General features: G+C 39.6%; 1 protein-coding gene across 9 annotated transcripts in view; it reads left to right on the top strand.

Moving 5' to 3' along the window:
- Positions 1 to 15,391, top strand: part of CENPE (centromere protein E) — a 78,301-nt gene extending 62,910 nt beyond the window's left edge. For all 9 annotated transcript variants that reach the window (XM_012179580.5, XM_012179583.5, XM_012179584.5 and 6 more), the window contains 7 exons: positions 38 to 253; positions 3,402 to 3,587; positions 6,547 to 6,659; positions 8,447 to 8,544; positions 10,384 to 10,567; positions 12,225 to 12,490; positions 15,020 to 15,391. In XM_012179580.5, the coding sequence (XP_012034970.4) occupies positions 38 to 253; positions 3,402 to 3,587; positions 6,547 to 6,659; positions 8,447 to 8,544; positions 10,384 to 10,567; positions 12,225 to 12,490; positions 15,020 to 15,114 (1,158 nt within the window). In that variant the 3' untranslated portion in view covers positions 15,115 to 15,391. The remainder of the gene's footprint in view (positions 1 to 37; positions 254 to 3,401; positions 3,588 to 6,546; positions 6,660 to 8,446; positions 8,545 to 10,383; positions 10,568 to 12,224; positions 12,491 to 15,019) is intronic.
- The last annotated feature ends 4,315 nt before the right edge of the window (positions 15,392 to 19,706 follow it).

Genomic DNA, 19,706 nt, shown 5'->3' on the forward strand with positions numbered 1-19,706 from the left:
ATTTGAGGGCTATAATGGTGTTTTTATAATCCAATAGGCTATAATGAATGAATTAACAGAGTTTGAAGAAAGAAATGCTACCATAGCCAAAGAATGGGAACAAGATCTGAAATCAGTGAAAGAAAACAATCAAAAACTATTTAAAAACTACCAAACTTTGAAGCTCTCCCTGACCTCCGGTGCTCTTGTTAATCCTACTACACAAGACAGGAATCTTCATGTCACAACGAGAGCTACACAGCAAGTCACAGAGGTGTGTACTTTCTTAAGTTTTTCAGTTTGCAGTGTCATCAAAGTCTTAAAATGCCTTCAACATCTTATATGACATTTATATATAACATGTCTTACATAGCATTTCAGAGCAAAATTACAGTATTGAATGTGTTAGAGAGCATGGGCTATCTTTGCATACGTGTGATGGGCTTGTTTTTTTAAATAAGAGTTCTATTGTGGCTATCATTTAGCTAATTAAACAGCTAGGTGCTATATAAGATCTTCCCTTTGAATTATGAAGCAGAAGTAACTCATAGCTTAATTTGATTACTAGATGCATACACCACTCAAAGTATTATTACTGTACAGTGCAAGCTTCCTAAATCATGTGACTTCCTATTAAACTATAATCTGTGTCTTTATACAAAACTAGTTTGGGGGAAAGAGCAATTTAGGGTTTCTCTAATTATCATCAATGTTTTTCATATTGGTTAATGTTATAATCAAAAATGGAAGAGGCTAAAAATAGATTTTGTAAGCAGATTAACGTGTGCAGAAGAATCAGTATGTTACTTGAATAATTCAATTGCTTTACCCTTACTAGGACTCTGTAAAGCAAACATGGTATTTTATTTTATTATCACACAAAATGACTTAGTGGGGAGCCCAAGAGTAAATTATAATTGATCATTTTTACTGAAATAAACACTCATAATAAAACAACAGCCACTAGTTTAATAAATACCAGCAGAAACCAGAAGGTCACTAGTATAGAGTAGATTGATGTATTGATTACTACAGACCTCAGTCAGCTGGCAGAAATTTAAATCCCATCTAACAAAGCAGTAAGATGAAGAAGCAGTGAGCCAGGACATGCCTTATCAGATAAAAATCATATGCTATTAGTTTGGAAATTATGCCAAATTAGAATAGTTTGATAATGATATAGGAATAGATAAGTAAAATAGTTTGGTAGTGACATAGAAATAAGTAAATAGAGCATTGGAACACAACAAAATTCCTTATATCAGGAAAGTTTGAGAATTTGTATATCATGATGGTTAACAGTCAACTCAGTGAGGAAAAAACGATTTACTTAATATTTGATTCAGAACAACCAGCTTGACACCTGGGGAAAAAATATCTGGATTTCCACCTCACTCAAACAAAAATAAATTCTGGGTAGGCCAAAAAGAAATGTATTTTCTGAGAAAAACTGCATGTATATATATGTGAATAATCTTATAAATATGAACAAATTCAGATATTTAAATTCCAGTATTTTTGGTACCTGGAAAAAAAACTAGAAATCACCTAAATGTTCATTAGTGGATGATTTCTATGAAACAGGATGTATGTATCCATGAAAAAAATATGAGAGATCTACATAGATAGCATCACCGACTCAATGGACATTCAGTTCAGTCATTCAGTCGTGTCCAACTCTTTGCGACCCCATGAATCTCAGCACGCCAGGCCTCCCTTATCACCAACTCCCGGAGTTCACTCAAACTCATGTCCATCGAGTCGGTGATGCCATCCAGCCATCTCATCCTCTGTCATCCCCTTCTCCTGCCCCCAATCCCTCCCAGCATCACAGTCTTTTCCAGTGAGTCAACTCTTCACATGAGGTGGCCAAAGTACTGGAGTTTCAGCTTTAGCATCATTCCTTCCAAAGAAATCCCAGGGTTGATCTCCTTTAGAATGGACTGGTTGGATCTCCTTGCAGTTCAAGGGACTCTCAAGAGTCTTCTCCAACACCACAGTTCTAAAGCATCAATTCTTTGGCACTCAGCTTTCTTCACAGTCCAACTCTCACATCCATACATAACTACTGGAAAAACCATAGCCTTGATTAGACGGACCTTTGTTGGCAAAGTAATATATCTGCTTTTGAATGTGCTGTCTAGGTTGGTCATAACTTTCCTTCCAAGGAGTAAGCGTCTTTTAATTTCATGGCTGCAGTCACCATCTGCAGTGATTTTGGAGCCCCCCAAAATAAAGTCTGACACCGTTTCTACTGCTTCCCCATCTATTTGCCATGAAGTGATGGGACCAGATGCCATGATCTTCGTTTTCTGAATGTTGAGCTTTAAGCCAACTTTTTCACTCTCCTCTTTCACTTTCATCAAGAGGCTTTTTAGCTCCTCTTCACTTTCTGCCATAAGGGTGGTGTCATCTGCATATCTGAGGTTATTGATATTTCTCCCAGCAATCTTGATTCCAGCTTGTGCTTCTTCCAGCCCAGCGTTTCTCATGATGTGCTCTGCATAGAAGTTAAATAAGCAGGGTGACAATATACAGCCTTGACGTACTCCTTTCCCTATTTGGAACCAGTCTGTTGTTCCATGTCCAGTTCTAACTGCTGCCTCCTGACCTGCATACAGATTTCTCAAGAGGCAGGTCAGGTGGTCTGGTATTCAATGGACATTAATCTGAGCAAATTCCTGGAGAAAGGAATGGCAACGCACTCCAGTATTCTTGTCATGGAGTGAATTCCGTGGACAGAGGAATCTGGCTGCCTACACCCGTGGGGTTGCAAAGAATCAACCATGACTTAGGTACTGAACAACAACCATTGGAAAGATCTGGAAAAAATATTGTCAAGTTTTTTTTTGTTTTTTTTTTAAATGCAGGACTATTTGTTTAGTATGTTCCTACTGTGTGTGTGACTGTTTTTATGAATTGAGTATTCATGTATGCTTAGATACACATAGAAAACTTCTGGAAGGATACACCTGGAAGAGTCAAGTTGTTACCTTAGGGTCAGCCGGGGTACTGAGGTGGGGAAAGCTACTCTTTGTCGATTGTTCCATATGCTTTTATTTTTCAAGTTCAAAACTAGATAATAAAAATAAAGGAAAAGATATATTAAAGAGCTAATTATCAACTCTTAAGTTGTGTTCATTTAAAATGTAGGTGCCTATTTAAAATGCTTGGTACCATGCAGACTAGTAAATAAACACTAAACCTTATAATGTAAAGTCTGGGTATTTTTTAACTCAAAAAGCATGAGCTTATAAATTAAAAAAAAAAAAATACATGTGTAAATTGGCATTTGGCTTCTTCTTCTCGTTTATCCTTTGTTAATGTGATCTGTGAAAATGAATACCTGTATATGATTATCTTTGTCTTATATTCTGTGACTGTCTTTATGGCAGACCTTAAACGTGTACTTTTTCTAATAGAAAATTCAAGCGCTGGAAACCTCACTCCGTGAAGCTAAAGAAAGTGCTATGCATAAGGAGGGCAAGATTATGAAGATGCAGAAAGAGCTTGAGATGACTAATGATGTAATAGCAGAACTTCAGCGGCAAGTTAATGAATCAAATGAATGCCTTGAAAAAAGAAAAGAAATGATCCAAGTACTTCAGGTAATTTAGCAATCTCATTTTACAAATATAAGAGTGGGGTTTTGTTTTTTGTTTTCATTTACTGTTGAATTTGGCAGATGATTTGGGACTCAGCTTTTACTTCAACTTTGTATTATCTATGCATATCTGAAGTTCAGGACTCCAAACTTTTGAAAAGCAAGTGACAACTTAGAAATGAAATGTAGGAATATATTTTCATCCAAAATTATTTTTGTCTTCCTAAAAAAATCGTGTTTGAGACATATAAATATTATTCTTTATAGTTTGAAGTATATTTTCTTATTTTTCCTAAAAAGCTTCAGATCCAAATAATACTCTTTATTAGATAAATACATTTTAAAATTCTCTTTTCTTCCACTTAGTCCCTTGTTGTTGAGTCCCACCTGCGAGCCTGTCAGCTGCCTCTGACCTGTTTTTCAAAGAGCAGCAGCGTGAATATATTTGACCCTGAGTGCCGTCGCACCGTCTGTGCCCTCGCTCGTTGTGTCTCTACCATTCCCTTTTGGTTTAGCCCAGCCACTTCCCATTCTTCTTTACTTGAGTCCAGTCCTAACAGGTGTTTGTGTTACCTCTGCTCCAGTGTCTCTTCATTGTAGTTAAAACTGGGAACTAGTCAAGAATGTCTATTCTTTCCATTTTTATTGTTCTAAAAATCCAGGCTCACTCAATGAGACATGAAACAGAGAGGCAAGAGAAAATAATCTTTTTTGTTTTTGTGACAGTATAGCTAAAAACCAAAAAATTTCACTGTGAAGCTTTAGAATTTTGAGACTAATATTTCAAATAATTTAATGACCACATTTTTACTCATTCAACAAATATTTGTGGCTACCTGCTATGTGTTAGTCCTTGTTCTAGATGTCACATGTACAGCAGTGGGGTAAAAAAGTTTCTCCCTTCCTTCAAGGAGTTTACATTATCATTCAGGAAGTGAGAAAATAATGAAATATATGTGTGTGTGTCAAATAGTGAAAAATGCAATGGAAAGCACAAAGACAGACATATAGATCAATGGAACAAAATAGAAAGCCCAGAGATAAATCTATACAATAACAAGTGGTGCTGGGAAACTGGTCAACCACTTGTAAAAGAATGAAACTCAAAATGGATTAAAGATCTAAATGTAAGATCAGAAACTATAAAACTCCTAGAGGAGAACATAGGCAAAACACTCTCAGACATAAATCATAGCAGGATCCTCTATGATCCACCTCCCAGAATGCTGGAAAATAAAACAAATGGGATCTAATTAAAATTAAAGCTTCCTGCACAACAAAGGAAAATATAAGCAAGCAACTTATGCAGCTCAATTCCAGAAAATAAATGACCCAATCAAAAATGGGCCAAAGAACTAAATAGACATTTCTCCAAAGAAGACATACGGATGGCTAACAAACACATGAAAGATGCTCAACATCACTCATTATTAGAGAAAGGAACCCTCCTACACTGTTGGTGGGAATGCAAACTAGTACAGCCACTATGGAAACCAGAATTGAAAGAGACACATGTACCCCAATGTTCATCGCGCCAGGACATGAAACAACCTAGATGTCCATCAGCAGATGAATGGATAAGAAAGGAGTGGTACATATACACAATGGAGTATTACTCAGCCGTTAAAAGAATTCATTTGAATCAGTTCTGATGAGATGGACGTGGGGAGAATGACATTCTAACATGTATACTATCATGTATGGGGCTGGTGCATGGGGATGACCCAGAAAGATGTTATGGGGAGGGAGGTGGGAGGGGGTTCATGTTTGGGAATGCATGTAAGAATTAAAGATTTTAAAATTTAAAAAATAAAAACTAAAAAAAAAAAAATGCAATGGAAAAAAATTAAGCCAGACAAGGTACGGGGATACTGAATAAAGTGGGAGTGTAAGGGAAAGAGATGTGATTCTATAAAGGGTTACTGAAGAGGGCCACACCTTTAGGGTGACGTGAAGTGATGGGGTGAGCAGTGTGGTAGAAGGGCCTTCTAGGCAAAGGAAGTAGCAAACACAAAGGTCTCAACACAGAAACAGAAAGTCTAGACATGTTCAGGAAACCACAAGAAAGCCAGTGTCTCCCAAGCAGATTGAGCAAGAGGATAGAGGTGGGAAAGGAGGTGAAAAATAGCAGAGAGCCAAATCATGAAGGGTCTTGCACGCTCCTCTGGTTTTTGTTCTGAGTGAGATGGGAAATCATCAGAGGATTTTGGCTAAAGGATATCATGGTCTTAGTTAATTTTTAAACAGATGTCCTTTGAAGAGAGAATCCAGGAGAGTGTATTAATGTGACATGCTAGCTGCTATTAAAAAAAGGGAACCAAAAATGCAATGGCTCAAGTAAGATGGAAGGTTATTTCTCTAGCTTATGTGAAAGCCTGAGTTCCAAGTTGGTGGATGGACCATCTTTGACTATAAAATATCCTCAGCAGGGAATCCCCTGGTGGTCCAGTGATTAAGACTCTGTGCTTCCACGGCAAGGGGATGTGAGTTTGATCCCTGATTGGGGAACTAAGATCCCACACGCCATGTAGTGCAGCCAAAAATAAACAAAAAATTTTTAAAAAATCCTCAACAACACTGAGTAATACTTTGTGCCTTAAATTTGACTCCAGTTTGATATTTATATTGTTTTACTGACATCTTTTTCTTTCATTTTCCTGATTAACCTATCTCTCTCCATTTCATTGTTGTCCACCTCTGTTTCATTTGTTTAGGTAGATTGTTTTAAATTGGGAAAAAAAACTTGTTGAAAGAAACAAAAATCATATGTTCTCTAAATACATATTCGCTTCCAATTACTTTACCTCAAATATCTATGTTATTCATTTCAGGGTTAAAATTTGTGCCTCCCCTGCTTTTCATATATTAAAAGATTGCTGTTTCCAAATGTTTCTGCAAGATCAAGGGAGCGCTTCAGAATTTCTCTAAAATCATTGTATTTTTCTGTTCTCTAAAACATTTAGGACAAAGCTGCTTTAGGAGCTAAACCTTATAAAGAAGAAATTGAAGATCTCAAAATGAAGTTGGTGAAAGTGGACCTAGAGAAAATGGAAAATGCGAAGGAGTTTGAAAAGGAGTATGTCTCTGCCTTAACTGAACGTGCTTTTAACAGCTTAAATTTCCTTTAACTATATAAATTTCTTTGCATTAGTTAAGTTTTTAAAATATAAGAAAACATTATTATTTGCTTTTCTAAAAATAAATTCAGCCACTCACGGATTTCAAATTTATTAAATTCTCATTACATACGTAAAGGTTTTAAAATAAGCACAATCCTGGTTGCTAACACTATGTCTTTCGGGAGGGGGGTGCTTTTTGCTCATTTTGTATAAATAGCTTTAAAATACCTTTTTATGCTTGAAAGTGAATGCTAAAAACCCTGTGGTGGGGAGTCCCTGGCAGTCCAGTAGCTAGGACTTGGTGCTTTCACTGCCATAGCCCCAGGTTCAGTCCCGGGCCAGAGAAGTAAGGTTCAGCACACCACAAGATGTGGCCAAAAAAAAGACCTGTGGGTTCCAGTTTGCTAAGGTTTCTGTTGGTTTTTATTTATTTTATTTATTCTTTCTGTCATGTTTTTGTGGAAAAGTTATATTTCCTTTTAAATTATAATACCTAATACCCAAGAGCATATTCTTTTTTCCTGATTTATTTATGTAGTACTGTATACATGGGGCTTCCTTGGTAGCTCAGATGGTAAAAAGAATCTGCCTGCAATGCGGGAGACCTGGGTTCAATCCCTGGGTCAGGAAGATCCCCTAGAGAAGGGAACGGCAACCCACTCCAGTATTCTTGCCTAGAGAATTCCATGAACAGAAGAGCCTAATAGGCTACAGTCAATGGGATTGCAAAGAGTTGAACACAACTGAGTGACTAACGCACACACACTCACACTCACACACACACACACACACACACACCATATACATAATAGCATGCCTAAAGTTCCTTGTGATATAGAATAATGAAAAGACCGTTAGACAGTGTCAGGGGAACTAAATTAGAAATATATTGCCTCTAATGAAATATCACCTTTAACAAGCTGGTTATCCCTCTGGGCTTCACATTCATAATCAATAAAAGGATTGGTTTATATTAAAGGATTTCTTATCCCTCTTGGCTCTTAACGTTTTTTATTCTTCCTATAAATCTTTAATAAATATTTAATGATAATGTGTAATTTTGCCAAATACATAGCACTCCAGATCTTCATTCATTCTAACCAGCCTTCCGGTGATAAAAAGTGAAACATATCTGTTAAGATCTTTCATCATAAAAAGCAATTTTACTTACAGAATAGAATCAGCAGATACTGTCAGCCTCTAAAAAAGGCAGAGTATCTTACAACCTATCACTGCTGATTAATGCTTAAGCAAACAGTTCATTAAATGTCTCTACCAGGGAACAGTGAGCAGAATTTGACCTTTGATTATAATACCTTGGACCAGAGCTGCAGCTAGGGTTTGCTTTCCTGACTTTAGAACAGAAGCTGCTTTTTGCTTTCATGCTCTGGTGATTGTTATACCTTCTTGGTATTTACTTGTTTTATGGTGCCCCCAGGTATAACTTTACTTAATATACCTTTAATAGCTATTGAGCTTCCAGAAATTTAAATAGAATTGATTTCTCAATGTTAAAAAAAAAAAAAATCATTCCTGCAACCAGACAAAATACTTCCAATTTGATGATATAATAGCTGTGAGGTGCGTAATACCAGGAAGGTATCATGAGGGGTTACCTACTGCTACCTATAAACATTATGTTGATATGATGTGTCTTGCTAGAAAATTCTTGACAGCAGTTGTGTTTATTCCTTCATTAAAAATGTGTTTCTGGGTTTTTACGTATTTCTGTTGCTCTTAATAGAATTGCTTCAACAAAAGCCACTGTAGAATATCAAAAAGAAGTTATAAGGCAATTGAAAGAGAATCTTAGAAGAAATCAACAGGCCCAAGATACCTCAAGTAAGTGGAAAATGCTGATACTTCCCGATCTTTCCACACTTAAACATTTTGAAGAGTACATAATGACAATCAAGAATAAACCTAAGTTAATCACTGATTTAGAAAAAACTGTTTTTCAGATGAATTCATTGGGCTTATATTTATCCTGTGATATCTCCTTAGTTTCCTATAATCTTGACAGTTTCTCCATTATAGATTCTTAGAAAATAGGAAGTTTGCTTTTGCATTATCAAATCTTTACATATTTGTGAAGATATCTTCAGTACTATAAAAGAATGACTCAACTATCAGGGTAGAAGTACACTTCCCAATAAAAATACAAGCACATATCTTAGTAGATTATAACCATATGCCCAGTAAAAATATCCATTCACAGTAAAAGATTATCTGACTTATTCTTACTGGCAGGCTGTTTGAAATTTATCATAGGAACAGTCTTCAAGTCCATGAACAAATTTCTGCCTATATGTCTCTCAAACTATACCTTTTTCTATATTTCTATTTCTTGTGTTTCATTTATAAAGAGAAAATGCTGACCAGTACTTAGATCAGCTTTTAGAGTAGGACAAGCATTGAGTTCACAGTCAAGGACAGGTCTCTGAATTGATTGCCCTTATTTAATGCTGTGTGAAACCCTGAGGGCAGCCCTGACTTAGCTTATGCGTGTAATTGTTTTAAGGATGACACTAAAAGTTGTATGTACGAGCACTCTGAAAATTTTGAAAGTCTGGCTTTGGGGTCACACAGAGTCGGACATGACTGAAGTGACTTAGCAGTAGCAGCAGCAGCAACTGTAGGATGATATTTGTGTGTATTACTGTCCACTCATTAAAAAAAATCAGAGTGCACTTCACTGGTGATCTGGTGGCTGAAGAATCCACCTGGCAACACAGGGAACGCAGGTTCAATCCCCGGTCAGGGAACTGAGAGCCCACGTGCGGCAGAACTACTAAGCCCGCGTGCCACGGCTAGAGAGCCCGCGTGCCACAACGAAAGAACCCACATGCCTCCACTAAGACCTGACACACCAAGTAAATGAATCAAGAAAGAATCAGAGATAGGGTTAAGGTGATCACAGCTCCAACCTGAACAACTTCAAGAGAGGAAAACAGACCTGAGAGTTCCTTGTTGTTCCAGGAGGATCATTATAAGTACTCTTGATTTGTGACTTTCATGTCGCTGATTTCAAAATCACTCAAAAGGAAATGGACGTCGAGTATCTTCCCCACACACACCTTCACCCTTCTTTAAGAAATTGCCAGTGACCCAATGGATTATTCTATGTCAGAAAGCACCTCACAGTTGCATGCGGTTTTATCTAAAATGTACAAAGCAGTTCCTTACATTACTTCCACACACACAGTATAGAATCCTTAATAATGCATGCTTTAGTATCAACTCAGGTTTATTTAGTGAACAAGTATGTGCTGAGCACTAGAAGTTCACTGAATGTGGGTGGACCCCACACACGCACACTGTAGGAAGAAGCCTGGCAGGTGATTCCACGGATACTAGAAGACCAACTAGTGAGGGACAGCTCTGTCTGGGGAGAATCCTTACTACTGCAGCCGTGGAAAACCACACTAACAGGGTTATGGTAGTGGGATTGATAGGTAGGAAGAAGCAGGAGGATTCTAGAGCTATTGAAAATTGATGGCCAAATAGGCATGTGAGGTAAGGGAGAAGGGAGTCAGGGTTGACTTCCAGATAGAGGGTGGTCAAGGTATTTTTATTTTTATGACTTATTGCCCTTTGTTATGGTTTTGTGTGTGTGTGTTTTTTTTTAATTTTGAGCTATTGAAATTATCCCCCACCCGTCTGTGCTTTCGCGTCCCACAGTGCTATCAGAACATATTGATACTCAGCCTTCAAATAAACCCTTAACCTGTGGAGGTGGCAGTGGCATTGTACAAAGCACGAAAGCTCTTATCCTGAAAAGTGAATATATACGGCTAGAAAAGGAAGTTTCTAAGTTAAAGCAGCAAAATGAACAGCTCATGAAGCAAAAGAACGAACTGTCAAGGTAAGCGTGCCTTATATGATACAGAAGTTGTGTCTGTTACATGTTGGGGAGAATGGTGTAAACACGTAAGTTTTGTCTTTTTAGTTTTCTTTTGCGGAGTGGGTATTTTTTCCCAACTAAATATTTTTTGCATTTGATAATCCTTCACACAAGATGGAGAAAGTAACTTTTAAAGTTCATATGTCTTTTCTAAAAGGAATAGGAATACAGTACCACCATTCCATATATTTGCCATCAATCAACTGACCTATGTTTAACTAAGCCAAGAACCAGGAAGTAAAAAAAGAGATCTTTGAGGGGGCAGCTCATATATACCACAAGTCCATATACCCAAGTCAGTGAGCCCCCTACTCAAGGAAGAGCACCTTAGGTCCCTTACTGTAGCTGCTTAGTTTTAGTTGTAAACATTTCTAACAAATTTAATTATTTACCTTCTACCCAAGAATAGAATCTTGTAATAACCTCTGCCAGTGGTACAATAGAGGAAAAATAGGCATTAAACTAATAAGTAAAGTCCACAAATAACTAATTCTTTATAGTGAGTGCTGTCAAGCCAACAGCAACATCAAAAAGTAGGACATTATGAAAGAGTATATAACAGAGATCAACTCTTGGTGTGGGGAGGGGTGCTGATCAAGAGATTAATCTTTAAGATTCAGTGTGAAAACTGATAGAAGCTAGGCCAGATGAAAGGAGAGGCAGGTAAGCTCTCTAGGCTGAGGGGATGGCATCTGCACATGGCCCGAGTCCGAAAGAGTCACCTGCTGGTGGAGCCGAAAGACGTCCAGTGTAGCAAGGGCAGAGACGGAGACAGTGAGGCGCAGTGAAATACCAGAGGGAGCTGGCCCGATAGCACAGGCCCCTGGAGGTCACTGGGAGGACGTTTGGAGGGGATCCGAAACGTACTGGAAGGATCGCCTCCGTTGGAGGAGACCCTGACCTTCCGAGGTCAGACAGGATCTCGGTATAGGAGGCCCCAGCTTAGGAATTTGTTTATTGTTGCCCAAGCAAAAGATAGTTTTGGCATGGACTGGAATGGTGCCAGTGCAGATAAAAATAAGGAGATGAATTTGAGAAATAAGTATGAGGAAGAAGGGGCCCTAGGATCGTTGCCCAGGTTTCTCTCTGGAGGAACCAGAGCAATGCTGGTAGCATTTCCTCTATGAAGCCAGAATATAATGAATCCAGAAAAGCACCACAAATTATTTCTCTTAAAATAACAGATACATTAGAGTCATCTATCCCAGAGACTAATTTGTCAAATTATGGCCACCAAATACACTAGATCATATCATCAATTCATTTAAAATCTGATATCATTTCTTTTCAAACCCTCGTGATTATGGAGATTTACTACAATTACTCAGTTTATAATGACCTCATTTCATTTTCTGAACTGTAGAAACAGTCCAAACAGGAATCATTAGGTTGAAACTAAAATGTAAATATAAAATGCTAAATTTTATGTTATGTATATTTTAACACACACCACAATTTTAAAAAAACATTTTAAAAAAATAAAAATAAATAAAACATTTTTTTTTAACTTAAATGTGAATACATTGCAGGAATTGCAGTCTTGTGGTCTCCTTTTTTCTCCTCCTACTCCCCCTTGCCTACCACCACCACATTTAAGCAATTATCATTATCTTTCCAGTGAGGTCAAGACATGGAAGGAGAGAACTCTTAAAAAAGAGGTTCACAAAGAAGTAACTTGTGAGAATTCTCCAAAGTCTCCTAAAGTGACTGGGACACCCTCTAAAAAGAGACACCATATGTCTTCTCAATGCAAGGAACGGAATGTCCAAGATCCTGTGCCAAAGGAGTCGCCGAAATCTTGGTTTTTTGATAACCGATCAAAGTCTTTGCCAGTACCTCCTCCAGTTCGCTATTTTGATAACTCAGGTTTAGGCCTTTGTCCAGGTAGGTAAATATACTGGTTACTCAGAAATGGGGGAATAACAGTCGGAACTTCTCTTTACCACCTGACCCCACAGGGCAAGTATCGACAGGAGAGGATGGAGTTGACCAAGCTCACAGGGCAGAGACTTCATTGCCTTCTGGGGGGACAAAGTTTCTCTGAAGTGCAGTCACTTTTTACCCTGAGTGAAGCCTGTGTCTTAAACTGTCATCTTTTCCCTGGAATGGACAAGCAACACTCCCAAGGCTATAAAGACACTACCCTATACACAAAACTACTTTTACTGAAAAAGACTTTCTTAGGAATTCAGCGGGCCAGTATTTCCAGTAGGATTATATATTCATTTTACACAAGCTGGATCATAGACTTGCATATTTACTCATTCATTCAGTCAACAGAATTCTTTAACATCGACTCTGTGAAACATGTTACACCCTAGTGGTGAAGTAACAAGCAAAACTAGGTGCGGTTCCTGTCCTGGAGCTTACAGTGCACTAGGTATAGACAGCAGTCAGGTAGTCAGAGGGAAAATTCTAGACTGCAGAAGGCTCTGAGGCTTACAGTAGGCTCTTGTTTTAGGAATATTACGGAGGTCTTCCTTGAAGAAGGGGACTGAGATCTGACAGGTTAACGGGAGCTAGCTGAACAGAGAGAGGAGAGCAGCACATTTACAGATAGAACATTGACAGCCCCAGCCAGAGCAGGAGGGACCACGGTCGGGGAAGGGCTGAAGGAGCATGACGTGGCCAGAGCGCAAGGAACGCAGGCTTCTGTGGATGGAGTCAGTGAACCAAAGAAGAGAGGCAAGAGCCAGACCTGCAGGACTCTGTAGCGAGGGTGAAAGAATTTAAACTTGACCCTGAGAGCAGATGGAGGAAGCCTTCAGATATCTAACAAGAGCAGAGGAGGGTGATGGCACGTACATTTTGAACACATTGCCTCAGCTGTAGGGTACCCCACAAATCATGGGAGCAAGAGTTTAACAGGTGCCTGGGCAAGGGGGCAGCGTGAACTTGGGCAGGCACAACAGAGTCGAGGGGACGCGACAGATGGAGAGATCTGGAGGTAGAATCAGCAGGCTCAGTGCCTGATTGGATGGAGTGGGTGTCGGGCATCAGGCCCAGCTCTGCGGAGGCACTGTCCACAGAGGTGGGGAGCGTGCCGGGAGAAGCTCTGTAATCTGGTGTCTTAGCCTCTCTCACCACATGCCCAGGAGGGCATGGCCATAGCCCTTTGTGACAGGGTATCCACCTGTCAGAAATACCCTATTGCATTTGTAGAAACCTAAAACAAAAAAGGCTTCATCAAAAGAGGCAGCTGCCAGATATTTAAAACTCTGAGGAAAGGTCGCCAGGGTGTATGAGAGCTCTGAAAATTGAAAGTTTTAGTCTCTCAGTGGTGTCTGACTCTTTGGGACCCCATGGACTATCTCTCTCCAGGCTCCTCTGTCCATGGAATTCTCCAGAAAAGAATATGGGAACTGTGACAAAGAAGGAATCAGTTCATTCTCATCAACTGCACATCAAAATGGAATTAAGTCAGCACCTTGACAGTGCTCTTAGGGAGATAGTAAAGAACAAAGCAATTTGGGGAAAAAAAAAAACTGAAACTATTCAGCTCTTTGAATAGTATTTAACAAACACTTAAGGACCTTACACTAGTTAACACTTCCATAGAGCTTTTGGTGTATACACACACATACACATACCATTTTAGAAGAGTCTTTGGAAAAACTGATAAGTTTTATAATCACCTTTTGATTTTATCTGACAGTGCCAAAGGCGCAAGCATAATATGAACTAATCCAACTGCAAATAAAAATGCTTAAGTCTTTTTATCAATACATGGATCTTTCTGCTACGATTTTTAAGTGAAATAAAAGGCTGGGGGGATAAATCAGAAATTCATCAATTCAGAATTAAAGGACATAATCCTTGAATTAGTATTAATAAAATATTAATCTAAAAAGTTAATGTCAGTTTTTAATTTTAATTATAAAAGGGGATTTTCATTATCTCAAGATCAGCTATCCTAGATTTATGCATATATAATTTTAAAAGTTATTACTTATAAGTAAATAGATGCAGTTAAAATGCTTTTTTAAAGCTTCAAAGAAAGCTTTCCAACGATGGCTAAGTATTCTCTAAAATACATAGTATTTGTATAGCACACTAGTTTTTTCCCTAAAAATAGGACAAAAGAAAATCAAACTCAGCTAATCTGTTTGATTCACTTTGCTTCTCAGATTGATGGATTCCAACTAAAAATTTATTACTTCTAGGTTTTATGTACAGTATGGTTTTTCTAAGCATTCGTTTTATGAGAAAATGGGGAATAAACGTCTTCATCTCTGATGAAGGGAAGTCTACCTTTTTAACAAGGAAACTAATGACCGGGTTGAAGCGCCATGACTTACTCTTCCCCTGCCTCTACCGTCACAGCTTCCTTTCCACTTCAGTTGTATTTGCGTTTTGTCTCTGTTTTCACTAAGATTACTTTTGTTGTTGATTTTTTTTTTCTTTCCTCCTCAGAAGAACAAACTGCTGAAGTGGAGACCGAGGATCCCCAGCGAGGTCCTTGGCAAATGTCGTCAGGAAAAGAGGTGCCAGAGTGCAAGACTCAGTAGGCTCCGCTCTGCCGCGTTTCTGGCGGCCCAGCCTTCCACGTTTGGAAGTGTCTGTGTTTATTGCTTGATGTGTCTATCCCTGGCAGGCATGTCACAGTCCAGCTTCAGTTCAGTTCCCACTTTGCCACAAGGAGGGGAAGGTGAAGGAATGGGACGCACTCCCATAATCTAGAATGGCAACAGCAGTGTACCTTCTTCTTAAACGTGGTAGTCCTTCAGAAGTTGAAAAGTTTTATTTATTTATATGCTTTATAAAGAATAAAGTTATTGAAGGAAATTTCCAATCTTTCCATGTATACATAAAATGTATATATTTTTATTAATATAAAGTTATCCACATATGACTTAGAGAATTTCTAAGCATAAGTCATAAGTTAATATAAAGTATCATTTGATTAACAAAATTACAGACTCCTCTTTTAGTGCCTTGAACATTCAGTAAATGTTTGATTAGTTGTTCCAGATCATAGCACCGTGTAATTTAACTGATGGCTTCTTGGTGGGATACTCAGGGTATATCTGGCCCTGCTCTCTTCTGCTGTGTTGACTTTCAGAATTTTGCGGTAAAAATACGCCCATGCATTCCGTATCTAGGCTCTTAGGAACAGCAGGTGACACAGCCTCTGCATCCTCTAGTTTTAATCCTCCTTTTGCTGTAACAGCTATGGAATTTGTTTCTCACTTTCCAGTTACAACCCACCCCCCCCCCCCCCCACTCCCTGTGCAGGCACTCTAAACCGGTTTGTTATTAGACTTTGTAGTCGGTTGCACTTCATTAGGAACTGGGAAAAAAAACCACACCAATTTATTGTGCCCTTTAATTTTAGACACGAGGAAACAGCACCAGAGTTTCTATCGAGGTAAAGTTTTCTAAACCTGAGGTGCCCACAGATAGACAAGGCATCTGGACTTCATGTGGTCTGTAAAACCTCTGAAGTTCAATAGTAACTTGTGTGTGTGGATCCATTTTTCTAGGATACTGAGGTCCATACTGTCTCTTGTTATATCCCCAGAGGGGTCTCTGACCTATTAGAGGTTGTTACGAACTACGGTTTTAGAAAGTATCTGATACTTTATATCACATGATTTTGAAAAACCACACAAAACAGCAAGATGCACTTAGAACAGAGTTAACTAATTTCAAGGCATTCTTGGCTCTTTGATAAGAATATTTATTCAGAGAAAGATTAGGAATTGCATCACAGTCACCATTCTAAGGGGCTTCCCTGGTGGATCAGATGGTAAAGCGTCTGCCTGCAATGTGGGAGACCCGGGTTCAATTCCTGGGTTGGGAAGATCCCCTGGAGAAGGAAATGGCAACCCACTCCAGCACTCTTGCCTGGAAAATCCCATGGACGGAGGAGCCTGATAAGCTACAGTCCATGGGGTCGCAAAGAGTCGGACACGACTGAGCAACTTCACTTTCATCATTCTAAAGTCTGTGGATTGGATATTTTCCCTTAACACTGTCATAGGAATTCACTAACGCTAAGGGGAAAGTGTCCTATCCTATAATCCTGTCACCTGGACCTGTTTCTCCTTTCCGCAGTTACCCAAACAAGACGCTGCAACAGCACTGTGGGTTTGATTCTTTACAATGTCCGCTTCCCCCAAAGTGTTGATAGTAGTAGGTAAGTTCACCTGAAAAATAAAACTGCTCTGTGTGCGCTCAGGGCACACAATTGTGTCCAACTCTGTGACCCCATGGCCTGTAGCCCGCCAGGCTCCTCTGTCCATGGGATTTCCCAGGCAAGAATACTGGAGTGAGTCGCCATTCCTTTCTCCAGGGAAACTAAAGGCCATTAAAAATAAAATTAGTCATAGGGTTTCCAGTCTAAAAGAATGTTGCTTAACATTCTGAACTTGGATGTCCAGTTCCTTCCTCAGATTTGGGAAGTTTGGGGGCCAAATCAACTTTTGTCCCCATCTCTCTTCTGGAAGTACCACCATATGTTGGTCCACCAAGTACCTTAGGCTCTCTACACTTTTCTTTTTCCTTTATGCTTCTCTGACTGGATGATTTCAAATGACCAATTTGTTGATTCTTCTGCTTGATCAAGTCTGCTGTTCAACCCCCCTAGTGAATTTTTCAATTTGATTATTATTCAGCACCAGAATTTGTCTGGTTCTTTTTCATAGTTTCTATTTACTTGTTAATATTTTCATGCTGTTGATGCATTATTTTCCCAGATTCATTTAGTTGTCTGCATTGTCTTGTAGATCATTGAGCTTCTGTCATTTTTAATTCTTTGATAGGTGATTCTTAGATGACCATTTTTTTTAGTTTCTGGAGATTTATCTTGTTTCTTTCGATAGACCATGCTTGTGTGCCTTCTGACGTTTTGCTGGGTTTTATGCATTTGAAAAAAAGCAGCCACCTCTTCTGGCCTCATACAGGGAAACACCTTCATCAGTCAGCTTGTTTACAGATTTTGGGGGGGCCTCTGACACCTTTGCGGGGTGTGCCACTTCTCTGGGCTTGCGTATGAGATTTGCCAACTAGAGAGGGCTGCCAAATTCTCTTTCAGGCGCGCATGATGTCTCCCTCTGGTGTCCGTCTGCAGTACTGCAGGCTCTTTGGTGCTGCAGCAGCAAGTCACGCCACGGTCCTTCTTTCTCATCGGCCCCCGGGCATCCAAGTGTATCAGCTTCCCCATCAGCACCCCAAGTCAGGCGAAACACAAACCAGTCTCTTGTGCAGCCATTCAGAAAGCTGGAACACCAGACACTCACTCTTCTCCTCCCTCCCAAGAATGAAGCCTCCAGGGGGCACCTGGGCCTGACTGCAGAGCCACACCAGTCTCTGCAGGTTCTCTGGTGCCAAGCCATGCCAGTTCCATCAACACTCCGAGTCAGGGGAGAGTAACCAGTCACTCGGGCACCCCTCTGAAAGCTGGAACTTCAGGTGAACCTTCCACTCCCCTCTTTCCCCTACTCCCATGATGGGAAACTGAGCCAGAGGCTAAGCTGTGCTAGCCCAGGGAGGGGTGGTTGCAGGTGAAGTGAAACAGCTCTTCTCACCTGCTTCAGTGTGGCCGTTCCCAGCTTTGCCCTGACCTGGGGTACTGCCACCAGGGAAGCCTTCTTAACTGGCTTCTAAAGTTTTCACAAAAGTATTTTGGCCCATATATTGTTGTTAAGTTGGTGTCTGTCAGGGAAAGAGAGCTTCTGTCCCTCCGCCTCTGACATCTCCCTTGGTATGTTGTTTACCTCTAATGATAACAAGTTTCAATATTGTGAGTGACTGCAAAGGAACGATTATGAAAATCAGCAATGGAAACTCGTGAGAATGTTAAACAATATTATGGTCAGACAGTACTAAAATGATCTGAAAAGCAAAATTAGGACCAAAGGTGACAAAATATTCATAGGAAACATGCTCTTGAGCCTCACAATTATCACCGAGACCTTACCATTAATATTCAGCAAATATTAACCATCAGCTACGTGCTCATCATCAGACTAGGCACCAAAATGTACTGCCTTTGTGGAACTCGTCGTATTTGGAAAACAACGCATATAGTTTTAATATGAACTGATCACATGCAAAGGTGAAAAAGCTACAGTCCCTAGCTTTGGAGAAATTTAGTCCACTGACAATACAAATGGCTAAGCAGATATTTGCATTACCATGAGGCAGGTGGTCATAAAGTAACCGCTACTGTTGAAGACCAGGGGATGAAGGAAGGCTCAAGAAAAAGTATCGGAGTTGGCCTTGATTAGAGAACTCTCATGTTCATAAAATGTGTATTCCAAAATCTTGAATTCAAAAGTCAAAGAAGAGGGATTGTTCTTAAAGCAAGGAGCACAGCTGGATAATGGTTGCAGATCATTAGACTCAACATTATAAACTACAGTAGGGCAATGAGGTTCTGTTACCAAAAACTAAGCCAGGGTGTTTGGGGTTTTGGTGCCTTTTTTTTTTTCCTAAGGACAATATTTTCCATCCATTATAATTGAATTTTTAATAATTAATGTTTATTAAGTACAAAAACACTTATTAAGTACTCCAGTACTTTGGCCACCTGATGGGAAGAGCCAACTCATTGGAAAAGACCCTGATGCTGAGAAAGATTGAAGGCAGGAGGAAAGGGGCATGACAGAGAATGAGATGGCTGGACCGCATCACCAAATCAATGGACATGAGTTTGAGCAAACTCCGGGCACTGGTGATGGGCAGGGAAGCCTGGCGTGCTGCCATCAGTGGGGTCACAGGGTCGGACACAACAACTGAACAACAAAGTACAAAAATAGCATTTATACTGATGGCTTCACGCCAAGTCCTTCCTCCTCCTGGCATCCCTGAGGCAAGTGCGAGAAAACTGAGATTTGTAGAGTTAAGTCACTGACCCAGCTAGTGCGGGAAAGATGTGGGACTTACCTTCATCCTTCTGACTTCACAGTCTTTGTTCCGAGCCACTGTGATTACTATAAATACACATTCCCTCCAAGAGCAAAAAGCATTATCTAAAGAAGTTTATTTTCCCACATGAGAAGTTCAGAGAGCTGATTTTCAACAGTTATGGTTACTATAGGACAGCCTGTCACATGGTAATGCTGTCAACTTGAGGCTGTCCTCAAGGATCCAAGGC

The sequence above is a fragment of the Ovis aries genome, chromosome 6 (assembly GCF_016772045.2).
Source record: "Ovis aries strain OAR_USU_Benz2616 breed Rambouillet chromosome 6, ARS-UI_Ramb_v3.0, whole genome shotgun sequence".
NCBI classification, from domain to species: Eukaryota; Metazoa; Chordata; class Mammalia; order Artiodactyla; family Bovidae; genus Ovis; species Ovis aries.